The following is a 14,533-nucleotide window of genomic DNA, read 5'->3' as shown; positions in this document are numbered from 1 at the left end:
CAGAACCTCACTGAATTCACTCGGTCGGTGGGGGCGGGCTCTGGGCTGAGGAAGGGGAGAGCTGTGACCGCCACCAGCTGGCCCAGGGCTGCGCACGGAGCCCCTCACCAGCCCCCTGCCCACAGCCAACACGGGCTGCACAGAAGCCCTGGCCGCCTTCAGCAAAACTCACAAGGCCCACGTCCACAGCACCCGGAAGCCCACAGTACCATCTGCTCGTGGGGCCAAAGCTCTCGGGGTGGAGTGACGATCCCACGGGGAGCCCCGCCCTCAGTGTGACCCCGGGAGCACAGGTGGTGTCCACGCCCCTCCAGGTGAGCAGTCCTCCCCAACAGGCCCTGCAGCCCCCCTCGCTCCTCTGAGGCTGCCTGAGAAGGCCAGGAACTCCGGGCTGAAGTCCCGAGCTCTGTCCCCTCCTGGCAGGTCTTCTCCCTTCTTGGTGGCCCTGCTTCCTCACAGCAAATGAGGGACAAGGTGAGCCCCTCCCGTGTGGAGCTGTGGGCAGAACGAATGGGTCCTGGGGCAGGCGGGACAGAGCCTGCGGTGTGAGGGCTGGAGGCCGCCTCCATCCTTCTGCCTGCATTCCTCACTGTCACGGGGTGAAGCAAGAATTGCCTGTCGTCACTCACTCACACTGAACTCCGCTAGGAAATCACACCTTATAGGAACACCCCTGTCTGACCTGGGGTCACTTTCCTGAGACCACGCACATTGATTATAACATAATTATAAATGCTTTAAGCTCCAACCCTGGGTTCCACCATTCTCAATTTCATCTTTATCTACTCAAGGGGCAGTAATTCTCTTCTTAGGCTTCCCAGGTGGCAGCAGGTAAAGAATCCGTCTGCCAATGCAGGAGATTCGGGTTTGATCTCTGGGTCGGGAAGATCCCCTGGAGAAGGAAATGGCAACCCACACAGTATTCTTTCCTGGAGAATCCCGTGGACAGGAGCCTGGAGGGCTACAGTCCATGGGGTCACAGAGTCAGCTACAACTGATAAACACATCAACCTAGAATGTTCTGTGAATAGCTTACCTTGTCTCGCAAATGATGTTCCGCAGCTTCAATATTCAGTGGATCATCAAAATTCAACAGATCCTTAAAAGGAAAGAGTAAACAGTGGAAAGAACCTGTTTTTCTGCTGTTACCAGTCTTCATTTTATGAAACAGGCAACAGAAATTTAACCAGAAAATGTTAGAGTGACCCAGAGAGTTAAGAAATTTGCCAAGAAATAAAGTTCTTTTGATGCAGAAGCATTGAACTTGAGACATTTTTTTCAAAATGGTGATTCATGGTTGACTGAGAGAAGGGTGGAATGTGTGTACAGATGACTTTCCACAGTTTGGTGAGGAAATAGCAATCACATTAATTTCTAATGCTATTTCTTATAATTGGGGAAGGACAAACCACTCTCAATATGAGCATTTATAAATGAAAATTCTATTTTTCCTTAGAAACTCATTTTCTCCTCGATTCTGTGATTAACAACTGTACCTGCTATGCTATCATTCCGGTCTTGCCTGAGCTTCCCCTTCATCTTTAACTCATCTCCACAAGCACTGCCCTCACAACCCAGAAGGAATGACGTCTGGACCCAAACTGAACGGAGGACACTGCCGTTAGGTCAGCGTTCCCCGGCCTGAGGAGGAAGCACCTTCCCACCTCAGAAAAGCCCTGGGAGGGCTCCCCTCCTCCCATCCTTCCACCTACCGCTTCTCCACCAAGAATAAGCACAGGTCTCAGACAGGGGGCCACATCTTATCTTCATACTATCTACTCCTCTTCTTAAAGACCAGGGTAGAAAGATTTGTCCTTATGATGAGTCATTGCTTTCCAAAGCCATCAATGGATCCTTGTAAAGAAACTGTATTTCTCCCCAGCAGAAATGTTTAATCTGGGGACTGTATTCCTGATTTGGAAATAAATATGGCTGTGACCGATAGTCACAAATAGAGCAAGGAAAATCTGTAACTCTTTATGATCATTTACAGCTGGGAAATTAGCTTCCAAGTCCTAGAAACAGGCAAAAGTATGAAGCACATGTAACAGGAGACTACACCAAACACACAGAATTCTTCATCTGCTCGACCGTGTATTAGTACCTGACCTACAGTGAATGTATGAGGTGTGGAAGAGTCTCTGGTGAGGCTCTGGGTGTTTCATTTGCTGAAGATGACAGGGCAAGGCAGCAGGGGGCTGTCCTGTGGACTGTCCAGGACGGGCTCATTATCCTGGAGGGACCTGAGGTTTTACTCAAAGTAGCACAGCTTTTTCTTGCCCAAGGACAGGTCCTTGAAGTACCTTTTTTTTTTTTTTTTAAGTTTATTTCTTTTAAAGCTCCTTTATGATCAAATATATTTAACTTATATGCAGAGTACATCATGTGAAATGCCAGGCTAGATGAAGCACAAGCTGGAATCAAGTTTGCTGGGAGAAACATCAATAACCTCAGATATGCAGATGACACCACCCTTATGGCAGAAAGAGAAGAACTAAAGAGCCTCTTGATGAAGGTGAAAGAGGAGAGTGAAAAGGCTGTCTTAAAACTCAACATTCAGAAAACTAAGAACATGGCATCCAGTCCCATCACTTCATGGCACATAGATGGGGAAACAATGGAAACAGTGACAGACTTTTTTTGGGGGGGTTCCAGAATCACTGCAGATGGTGACTGCAGCCATGAAATTAAAAGACGCTTGCTCCTTGGAAGAAAACTATGACGAACCTAGAGAGCGTTCTAAAAAGCAGACATTACTTTGCCGACAAAGATCGGTCTAGTTAAGGCTATTGTATTTCCAGTAGTCCTGTATGGATGTGAGAACTGGACTATACAGAAAGCTGAGTGCTGAAGAGTTGATACTTTTGAACTCTGGTGTTGGAGAAGACTCTTGAGAGTCCCGTGGACTGTAAGGAGATCCAACCAGTCCATCCTACAGGAAATCAGTCCTGAATATTCATTGGAAGGACTGATGCTGAAGCTGAAACTCCAATCCTTTGGCCACCTGATATGAAGAACTAACTCACTGGAAAAGATCCTGACGCTGGGAAAGATTAAGGGCAAGAGGAGAAGGGGACAACAGAGGATAAGATGGTTGGATGGCATCACTGACTCGATGGACATGAGTTTGAGCAAGCTCCAGGAGTTGGTGATGGACAGGGAAGCCTGGTGTGCTACAGTCCATGAGGTTGCAAAGAGTCGGACACGACTGAGAGACTGAACTGAAATGATGATCAAAAAGTCAAAACTCAAAGGAACAACTAATTGTGAAAAGCCTAAAGGTTGGTGACTACATGCTCCTTCATCCAAACCAGGACACCTGGGAGTGAAGCAGAGCGGAGTGTGGGGCGGCCAGGCCCCCAGGGAAGCATAACCCGATGGAGGAGACCACAGGGAACGGAGCTGGAGCTGGCCTGTGCTGCCCCCGAGGCAGTGGGGACGCTCTCCTCTCCCCTCCCTCTGCTCTCTCCCCACCTGTTCCCCCAACCTCCCCATGGGTCACTCCAAAGCACCCTCCGTTCTTAACTCACTGTTCTTCCGACTCACAAAAGTGCCAAAGAGAGGGGTTCAGTAATTCCCTTGTGTTATCCTTAATGTTATCTTTAAAACCAGCAGACAGAGGAATTAAAAACAATTTGGAATTTTGGTCAATATACTTACAGTAAACAAAGAGTTTAATCCCCAAACAACATCCTGAAATGAGAAGAAAGAAAAAAACAAGTTTCAGGTGAGAGTGGTCTCCAAGAGATGAACCAGTTAAGTCAGCATATTATGAAGGTTAATTTTTCAAAGTTGCTTTAAAAGGCAGGCCCTAGACAGTGAATCAGCAAAGAACCACAGGGAAGCAGAGCCTGCACACCGGTCCAGTCCCCTCAGGCCCACCCTCGCCACCCAGGGACAGCAGCCGATGCGGCAGCTCCACGACCAGCCGCTGCCTGCTTCCGTGACCTCGGCGCAGACTGAGGCCTGTGAGCGGTTCCAGTGAGGACGGCGTTTATTGTCCATACCTGACTGAGCCAAGGTGCCATGTGTGAAAATGTTATGGGAGACAGAGGCAGGGAGATAGCATGTGCACTATGCCAGGCAGCCCAGAGCCTCAGATGGGCCGATGTGCTGCCTGCGGCCCTTCAGGTTAAGAGGAGGGGGATGGTCACCACGAAAACGGCCTTGCTCAGAAGGCCACATCTCTGCGCTGAAGCGAAGGCTGGGAACACCACTGCCCCCAGACCCAGTCTGAGGCGAGTGCTCCTCTGGGCAGGACAGACCCCACGGCAGACAGGCAGGGGCACGACACCGTGGAGCCACTTCACTACTCAAAGATGGAGGAAGTCAGGGGCTGCTTGCCACTCACTGAACACTGGCCAAAAGCCGGGATGCTTCTGATAAGGGTCAGTGAAGACAGTCAAGGGGCCCGGGGGCAGCAGCATGAGAGCCCAGAGACAATGCACAGCCCATGGTGCCACATGGGCGCCCAGGACACACCCCCCGAAGCCCACTCGAGCCTCGCTGGCAAAACACCTGGGGCCGGTTCCTGAGTCCCTGTGGCTCCCCGATCACCCCCCGCCCCAGAGAGGCGCCCCCTCCAGCACACCTGGCCACGTCCGCCACCCCTCCTCTGGCCGAGGTGACTCAGAGCAGATACGGGACCCCCAGCCTCCCCCTCCTCTGTCCCCACCCACTGCCGGCAAGCCTGCATTGAGTTAGGGGAGACCACTGTGCAAGCCTGGGGAACAGCGGGACAAGCAGGGACAGCAAAGCATTGCAGCGCCCATGGCAAAGGGCAGAGAGGACCTGATGCCCCTTCAACCCGCTCAGGGAACGGGGGTGGTGGAGCCCCAGGAGGGCTGGCAGGCGCTGAGGGCAGCAGGAACGGGGAGGGTGGCCAGCCGTGTGGATGGGACAGTGTGCACACTGCTGTCCTCCCGGGAGACTCCTCCCAGACGGGGAGGCCCCAGGCAGAGGCCCACACTTCACCTTCAGCGTCCTTGTGGGGGCCCAGCCGGTGCCGTCGATCGAGTGTTCTCTCAGTAAGCTGAAACAGACAGAAAAGCGGAGTGGTGAGTGAGGAGCGGCCAACAGGCCCACCAGCCGCAGGTGCGCAGCTGGGCGCAGCGGCACCGAGCGGCTCCTGTCTGCCGGGCCCTTCTTTTCTCTGTGGTTTGCAGTCTCCTTATGGCTGAAGGACCAGGCAAAGGTGTACAGATCCACATGCCTTCCAGTGGACAGGAGCCTGTGCACACATGCACGCGTATACGCACACGCACACGCACGCTCTGCTGTCTGCCAGCCTGAGAAGTGGCGAGCAGCCTCCCCTTGCTTCCACGTGCTCGTCTCCCATCGCCATGGAGACCAAGCAGCCCCAGACGTGTTCTGCCCACAGTGTGCCTCCTCCTGTGAATCCCCTACTTGGAGCCAAAGCTCATTTTTCCAGTGGAGGGGGGGGCCCCATCTTTTTCCTATCAATTGAAAGGACTGTTTACATACAAGGGGTGCAATCCTGCTGATACTTTCTCTTTCAAATTGTGTGTTTTTAATTTTAACGTGGCTAAATCTATTAACTATGGTTTCTAGGTTTTGCAGCAGGCGACCATCTGTTAAATTCCTATTATATTTTGTTAATAATCTGATTTCTCAGAAGATGGCAGAAGTGACCAGAGAAACACCCTCTCTGGACCCACTCTGACTGGAGGAGGGGAGACAAGACACTTAGGATCCGAAACTGAAGATCACAGATTTCTAAAGTTTCAACACTTAAAGGGCAGATAGTTAAAAGGGAAGATGCCTTTTAAAAAAAATACACTCTTATAAAATGTATTTTTCACTATCAAAAGCCAAAGTGGATGTGAAAGTGGGTATCCTCATGCCTGCAGGGAGGGCGGTTAGTTTGCACATGGCCTTTCATAGGTGCTGGCATTCTCTGCAGGGAGAAGAGGGTGGGAGGACAGGACCCAGAGGCAGGGCCTGAGGATGAGATCACAGCAAGGGAGCACACAGCACGCTGGAGACATGCCCCACATGGAGCAGCCGGGCTCCCCGGGTCACACGGCCACCAGGGTTGGGCGAGGACGCCAGCACCAGAGCCTTGCAAGCTGACCTCACTGCCCTGCCAGAGAATGTGCGGGACACAAGACAAGACACAGCCCACAGGCTAAACTGACTTGAAAACCACCTCCACCCCCACCCTACACAACCTCTCTGGTTCTCTACATTAGTGACCAGCAAGCTCTAGAAGCAGGAAATGGCTGGTTCCCAGCCATCTGCCCCTGGAAGGGCAGGGCCCCGGGCACCACGGATAAAAGGCTCCAGGCACGCGCTCCTGCGCACATCGTTTTGGTAAAGAGGATGCTGAGGGAACTGCCTGGCAGTCCAGTGGTTAGGACTCCGCACTTTCACTGCCAGGGCCTGGGACTGATCCTGGCCAGGGAACTAAGATCCCATAAGCCACGTGCATGCAGCCAAAAACAGTAGAAAAGAAAAACCACAAGAAAGGACACTTAAATGTAAGTGGGCGGTCTTCTGAAGCCTGCCATCCGCATTATCCTCCCACTGTGAATTCCATTAATCATAGTTTCCCCTTTTATCTAAAATCAGCCACGTGGCAGGAGTGTGCCTCATTAAAATAAGAGGGGATGGGGTAAAGGTCCTTAGAGGGGCCGTCCTAGGTGGATTGCAGAGGCCAGGCTGGGATGGGGGAGCCGAGAGACCGCTCCAAGGCCTCCCAACTCCAGGCCCAGCCTCAGAGTGTCCTCTCAGGGGAAGTAACGGGTGGGAAGCCCAGCCTCAGAGTGTCCTCTCGGGGGAGGTGACCCCTGGGAAGCCCAGCTTCAGGCAGCACTCAGAGCACAGGAGATGGAAGCGGACAGAACTCACCTGAGACATATCTCACCAGTCTCGGTGATGTTGGGGTGCCAGATCCTGGTCAAGCATTTCACTTTGGGAGGCTGCAACACAGAAGGAAGAGATCACAGGCGCTCCAGACCTTCTGTGTCCCCCATCCAGCGCCGTTTTACCGCGCACTCCCGGATCATCAGGCAGCGGCCCCAGACCCTATAGCAGTGTCTGCACACTGCATGCAGTGCTGGTCTCGCTGGGGGCGGCTGCTGTCCCTGCACAGGACCCCTCCGCACCCTGGGGCTGACAGCAGATGGTGCTGGCCGCCAGGCTCCTGCCCCCTGCCTCTCCCTAGGCTCCGGCTGTCAGGGAGCAGCCACAGAGGCCTGGGGAAGGAGCTCTGTACCCCCAGACCCTGCTGTGAACCAGGAGCCCCTAGACTCCTTCGCACTTCGTGGCTGAGCGGCTGAAGCTCTGCTCCCCACAGCAGCGCTGGCACCCTCTGTGGGTGTTTCTGAAGACACTACTGTCATTTTCCATGTCTAGATGCAAGTCCTTGTCCACTAATACTTAGGGAGAGAGAACGAAAAGGATCACGTGGGAATAAGACACATCAACATCACTTAGCATGGAGCGTGTTTGGGTAACGTTCTTTTAATCTTACTCTATTTTAAAACCGATCACACTCATCTAAAAAAAATAGCAAAAACAAAAAGGAAAGATACTAATATGTGTGTAGACAGAGATATAGCACTCTACCTGGAATAATTTCTATTAATATCTGATGCGTATTCTGGAGCCTCTTTTTGAGGCCATGCACACAGGTGTGTGTGGTGCACAGTCGTTTTTCTTTCTAGAAGTAGGGAGACGTGCTGTACATTTTCCACATTTATTCTTGTCTCCGATGCCTTTGGGCGTCCATGCATTCCATGGCACAAACACTAGCATTTAGCAAGCCCAGAAGCTTAGGTTCTTCCCACTTCTACTACAAAACCGCTAAATCAATGCTATCTTCACTCACACCGGAATGAAATACTTCACTGGGATAAGACCAGGAACTGGGCAGGGGGTTCTGGCCAGAGCGCTGCTGCGGAGCCAGTGCCAAGCGCCCTCGCCTCCAGGGAGGTCGCACGCCCACCCCTGACTCCAGTGGGTAGCCCCTTCCCCAGGCCCAGTCCACTGCAAGGTCACCTTGGTTTGAGGAGCATGACAGTTGTCTCTCAGAATCTCACCAGACAGGTCATCTCACAGATACAAAATCTTTGTAATTTTTATCTCTGAGACCAAATCTAGAGAATATGTCACCATCCAAATCTTCTGTATTTTTTCTAGTACTCTAATATTGTCACCTTTTGAATCCGTATAAAACAAACATTTTTAAACACTTTTTTTCATACCATCATTAAATTTTCTTCCTGATTTCAAAGCCACATGACGTCAACAGATTCCCCTGAATGATTAGTCCAACCAAGTAGAGGTGGGTATGTGAGGATTACAAAATTTAGGATCAGTGGGAGCTGAAATCAATCTGAATATTCTCTAACTTGCTCTTCTGCAGGTAAATAGGAATGCATTTGACAGAACAAATACTAGCAGAGCCTGCACTCTCAGCAAGGCCTTCAGGCTCAAGAGGAAGGTCAGCCCTGCTGGCACTGCGCATGTGATAAATCTACTGAACACAGTACCTGCAGGGCAGACTGCATCACTGACTCAGTGTCTGAGGGACTGAAGGCCCCCTCCCTGCTCTGAAGCCCCGACACACTGCCACCTGCCTGGTGTCCCTGCAGCTCCAAGTGTGGGGCCACACCTGCCCTCACCCCTCACCCCTCCCACAGCTGGAGGCTGTCGATGGCCCTCTCTACAGCAGTGCCCCAGAGAGACAGCAGTGCCCCAGAGAGACAGCAGACCTCTGCACCACAATTGGGGACCTGATTTTGACACACACTTTTCACACTTTTTCACTTTTCAATAGTCTGTTAACTACTCTCACAGACCCCTACCACCTCCAAAACCAGACTAACAAGATGCACTCAGCTCCAGCTCCTACCTCAGGGGCTGGCATCACTAGCCATCCTGTCACACAGCTCAGGGTGTGTACATGACAAAGGCCAACTGCAAATCAATGGGGACACGGGCGCTTCAAGGGTTAACTATTCAGAAAAGTACAGTCAGATGCTCGCTGAGAGCTTCACATAACATAAACAACACAGACCTCTAAGAGCACTAGAACAAACAGATGAGCTACCTCGGGGTCCGAAGGCCTGTTACAAGCATTCCACAACATGAAAAATTCAAGAAGGAAAAGTAGATTTGGCTATACCTTAAAACAAAAAACCACAAGCTTTTACAGAACAACAACAAAAAGACAAATGAAAACACAAAAATGTTTATGACACAGCTAAGTAAACTAAAAAAAAGTTTCATATAATATCTATATAGGAATGCTTACAATAAGAAAAACAAACACAACAGAAAAAAAAGGGGGGGGCTAAGCATATAATAATAGCCCATAAAAGACATAAACAGTTAATAAGTAGGGAAAAAAATTAGCATCCTATTTAAGAAATGAAAATGCAAATAACATTTAGACATTATTTATTTCTTTCCAAAAGAGCAAAAAGAAAAAAAAATAATGAAAACATCCCATGTTGGTCAAGGTTTAGGAAAAACAATTTTCACACACTGATGGTGGAGATGCCAAATGGAAATTCTCTGGAAGGTAACTGAATCATATTGATTAAAAAGCCTTAAAATCAGCATCAACAACTCAATACCTGTAATCGCACTTCTAAGAATTTATCCAAAGGCAGCAGCAGCAGGCATGCGTGTGCTGCTGTCCAGGACCTGCGTCACAGCACTGCTTATTCCAGGGGTCAGCAAACTACAACCCATGGACCAAATAAGCCCGAGCTTGATTTCAAGTGGTTTATGACCTAAGTACAGCCTTTATATTTTTAAAGGGTGTTTTTTTTAAAAAAAAAAAAAAAAAAGAATATATGACAGAGACCATATATAGTCCACAAGCCCTAAAATACAAAAGTTTGGCTCATATTATCAAACACTGGTCACCCAGTGATCAACCATAAAAGGTTAGTTTAAAACCATGATACATCACACAATTAAGTGCTCCTACTAAGGATGATATAATTATATACTAACTGACAAGAGAACATACATTCTTATGATCTGATGATGTATTATGCTGCTGCTGCTGTGACTCTAGGACCCCATGGACTGTAGCCCACCAGGGTCCTCTGTCCATGGGATTTCCCAGGCAACAATACTGGAGTGGGTTGCCATCACCTTCTCCAGGGGATCTTCACTACCCAAGGAGCGAACGTGCATCTCCTGCATTGGCAAGTGGACGCTTTACGGCCGAGCCACCAGGGAAGCCCGTATTGTACTATACTGTAATATTAAAAACGCCAAGCCACCAAGCTGTGTGTAGCATGATGGCACTTGTATGTATGGTTAGATATCGTGCATAACATCCATCAGAAAGTTAGTGATGATCATCTCTGATGCTGGAGAGAGACAACAGATGACTAATATTCTATTTGTGCACATTGATTTTTTCCTCAATTTTCCATGGAGTATAATAAATTACCCTAAAAAGAAGAGGGGCCTGTGGGCATTCAGGTGGTACCTCCTGCTCTCCTTCTGGAAATGTGGCAGGACCGCCCTTCCTGACCCCTTTAGGACTGCTCGCGATCATGTTGCTTGATATGGTTTTATCACATAACCTCACTTCCAGGAAGAGAGAAAAGCCACATTCCTGTCTCCTGCTTCAGCACGCGGATTCCTCCCACAGCTCAGGTGACGCGCCAGGGGAGCGCGTGAGGGCCCAGCGTGTGAGACCGCAGCCAAGCTGCTATCTGCTCCCAGGCCTCCTCCTGCTCTGCGCGTCCCCACACTCTGGGGCATCACCATCACCGCATCACCACCCTGGCTTGTCACCGTTTCTGGGTCCAGAGGCTGAGCTTCTTCAGGGCCGCCTGACTTCTCACCTCCAGCCCACAAGGCCTGACCCAGAACCCAGAACATTTTAGGAGCTCATTAAATGTCACTCCACTTTCAGCCAACTTCTAGGGCTGAGAGAGACTGTGAAGCAGCTGGAGATTGTGACATAAAGTTCAGGGATCAAAGGACAAAGAACCAAAGGAAATATCTGCATTTTAGCTGCTGGGGCAGAGGGCTTGAGGGGGGTGGGCGGGGGGCGAGGGGATATCAAATAGGTGTTTTCTTTTTAAAAAAGTTTATTCTAAAATAATGATTTATTGATGCTTAACTGATTAAAAAAGCTTCATTCACAATCTTAAAAACTGACCTTGACTGCAGGAACCATAAGCGTAAGGGGTTTTAAAGAAAAAAAGCCCTTATAAAGTACAGAAATCCTATAACTGTGATGTAAAAGCAAATGAGTTCTGAGAAAGCTCCACAAAGCCCTTTCAGGCTGACTTGCTGAAAACCGGCTGTCTCTCCTCACTCCAGTGAAACGTGAATTCCTGAAAGTCTGGAATGTCTGCTCTCAGAATCCCTACTCCACATGCCTGGAACCTCTGTATTTTCAAATGCTGGTTTATTTTCCACACCACAAATTTCTTGGGGGCAGAGAACGTACCAACCACTGAACAAATGTGAGCCACATGCCTGGTGTGGCCACCTATGCACAGCAGTGGAAATACCGTGAGATCAAGGCACCCCCAGACTCCTCCTTTGGGGAGCAGACAGTCCAGTGAAGAGAGACAGTGAGGAGAACTAGACAAAGATGGACTACTAACAAGGGGACAGCACCACCTCTGTGCCTACGAAGCACACCACCTCACGTCTCCAGGGACTGGGCCGCCCTCTTCACCCTGCTGTGAGCTCACGGCTCTGGCTGGCCCCTGCCTACAGAGGCAGACAAAGCACGCAGAGGCCCTCCCGGCAGCAGGGTGGGGTCTGGATACACCCGGACGGCCTGGCCTCTCAGTACTTTCTGGCTGGAGAACACGGGTTTTGTTCCCAATGAAAGAGGACTAACCCTGTCACTTAGAAATTTTCCAAAGGAGGCAGAAACTAAAATAGAAAAATGTGAGATAAGCCACCAGTACTAGAGGGAATGTGTCTTTGAGGCTCAATGGTTTTCTATTTGCTACTTATTTCATTTCTGACTTCATTTCTTAAAGAAGTCACAGGGACAGGGGAGTATGACCAACACTTCTGACTACAAAGCGGCCACCAGGTGTGCTGGGAAGGGCACACGTTAGGAAGGCGGGCAGCTCTTGACAAGAATCGGCTTTGGCAATGGAGACACTGAGACCAGCAAGGCCCCCTAGGTAAGTTCTTACCTTTCCTTTCTGAGCCTTAACTTCCTGATGGGTAAACACAGGAATACTGAGGTCACCCAAACGACTGGAGCGTGACCTAAGCAAAATGAGTGGAAGCGCCTGACACGTGGAAGCCCGAAACACGCCTCTGTTCCTCCCTTCCTGTCCTGACTCTCTGCTCTCTCCTTACACTGGGAAGAAGACACTCTCCCACCAAATGATGTCTGACGCACACCTACAGCAGTTCTCAGCTTCGAGGCTTGTTTGGAAAGTTCACCAGCTTATGATAAACCCTATGATCTATCCTCCTCCCCTGAAATTCCCTGCTTTTCTGAACGTGGTATCGCAAACCTACGACCTTTACCTCTCTTCACAGAGAGGGCGCATGTCCAGGAAGCCAGAGCCTGGAGTTTTAAGAACTGCATGTCTGGTTGTTTCCAGAAACCATCAAAATAGCCCCACATTCGAAACATGTGCCTGTAAACCAAGTTCTCACACTGCTCTTGCCTGAGGAGGTGCAGGTTCCCCTGTCAGTGACCAGGGCAACAGGAAGTCTCAGTGGGCAGCTGGATGGGTGGGTCAACAAAGGCCTGGAAGGCGTATCTTCCTATCTTTGTGTAACATTTAAATTTCCTTTTTCTTTTTCTTAGATTGCCAACTCTTCCACATCCTCCAAAAGGGCTTTGAACACAGTAGCCCAGAAGAGATCAACTTCCATACAGAAAAGTTTTGGCTTTAAATAGACAAGTGTTAGAGCCACTGAACTAGACAGCCAGGGTTGGGGGTCGGGGGTGGGGAGGAAGCACAGGAGGAGGGGGACAACCCCACTTGTCAGAGAGGAGGGAGCTGTCACTGAGGGGAGCAAGGGCCCGAGCGGTGCCAACTCCCTCAGCCTCAGACTCACAGGAGACTGAATTTTACCATCAGATTTTTCTTTCCTGCTCAACAGGCCTAGAGAATGTGAAGAAACATGGCGGGAAGTAGACACATCAATATGCAAAATATATAAATCGGTAGAGCTGGCCAAGTGCCAGCCCGGGGGCGCAGAGCCTGGGCGGGCGCACCATGCCCTCTCCTTGCCCCTGCTCGGGGGGCGTGGGGTTGTTCGGAGCCCTCACAGATTTCTCACTGCTGTAGTGAAAACACCCCCCAAAACCTCACATCTGGGTTTCCTCACTTCACTATTTCCTGATCCCAAGTCTTCCTCAAGTTGACCTGGTCAACCTGCCCTATACAAAGGCTGCCGGCTCTCATTTCCACAGCTGTCAGTACAGCAGGAGACACGTCTCGTCACCCAGAACCCCTGCCTCAGCTGTGCTTGAGCCGACCCAATTCTAGCTCTCCTCAGACCCTTAACTGGCCCTGACCACTTTCCAAACACGACCTTCTCTCTTCCTTCTCTGAGTTCTCCAGTTTCCTATTGTTGACTGATGATCATTGTCTGCTACTTACTACTTTCAGCACTTTATGATTGATTTTCTACCCTTTCTCTCACTTTCCTACGTGGTCAGCACATCCTAAAAACAAAGGCAAAACGTAACCGCACCGGGCAGCTACTCCTGGAGGGTCCTTGAAGGATCCGACATGTTTACAGGGGTGTAAACAAACACTCATAGTTTAAAACCATGGGTTTTTTCCTTCTCCAAAAATCTAAAACATGTTTTATACGCTTCTCAAATTTTGGTGTTATACAATAAACAAACGTACAGTTTTAAATAAAATATTCTTTCCCCCAGTGTCAGAATTTAACAAGATTTGCATGAAATACGCGGGCAGATCCCTGTAAACGTGTGGTCTCAGGACAGTAATTCCAGCCTCAGTAGAGCTGCACCCGGCACAGACTGCCCGGCACACAGTACCTGCGAATGTGCACTGAGAATGAACCTCTCTACTAAAACTCTAAATACTGCTGGTGAGGGGCATTAACCACACAAGTGCCGGCCATTCCATGCTCAGTCCCAGGACCGGGTGGGCCGCATGTGGACACGATGCTGGGGAGGGGACCACCAGGCCCCATGATAGCCAGCCGCCACTAGAAGGGGGAACATGACTCAAGCGCGGGCTACTCACCACCATGTTGTATGCGTCAGGAACTTCAGTTTCAAACTGAAATTTTCCACCCTGGTAGTAACCCTCATCTATCAAAAAACACAAAACAGAACAAAGAAATCCTTTAAATTAAAAAAAAAGTAAACAAAAGGCAAGCACTATGTTAGGATATGGCATATACAGAGTTTAAATTAATAGTTTAAAATTAATAGTTTAAAAAGAGGGCCGTCAGGCTCCTTTGTTACTGCAAGCTCGCCCCTGAGCTGATGGTACTGGCGGGCCCGCTCTCCTCCTGGTGGGCAGCGCCCTCGGGAAAGGGGAGGCATCTTCTGGGAGCCTGGTTC

General features: G+C 49.8%; 1 protein-coding gene across 3 annotated transcripts in view; it reads right to left on the bottom strand.

Annotated features, from left to right (window-relative positions):
- UBE2F (ubiquitin conjugating enzyme E2 F (putative)) overlaps nt 1–14,533 on the bottom strand; it is a 45,605-nt gene that overhangs the window by 1,542 nt on the left and 29,530 nt on the right. For all 3 annotated transcript variants that reach the window (XM_027538072.1, XM_027538073.1, XM_027538070.1), the window contains 5 exons: nt 14,211–14,278; nt 6,871–6,941; nt 4,975–5,032; nt 3,661–3,693; nt 1,037–1,099 (listed from right to left, as the gene is read on the bottom strand). In XM_027538072.1, coding sequence (XP_027393873.1) covers nt 1,037–1,099; nt 3,661–3,693; nt 4,975–5,032; nt 6,871–6,941; nt 14,211–14,278 — 293 coding nt within the window. The remainder of the gene's footprint in view (nt 1–1,036; nt 1,100–3,660; nt 3,694–4,974; nt 5,033–6,870; nt 6,942–14,210; nt 14,279–14,533) is intronic.

This window comes from Bos indicus x Bos taurus, chromosome 3 (genome assembly GCF_003369695.1).
Source record: "Bos indicus x Bos taurus breed Angus x Brahman F1 hybrid chromosome 3, Bos_hybrid_MaternalHap_v2.0, whole genome shotgun sequence".
In the NCBI taxonomy this organism is placed as follows: Eukaryota; Metazoa; Chordata; class Mammalia; order Artiodactyla; family Bovidae; genus Bos; species Bos indicus x Bos taurus.
Note: the sequence above shows the minus strand (reverse complement) of the source record. Positions and strands in the feature narration are given on the sequence as shown.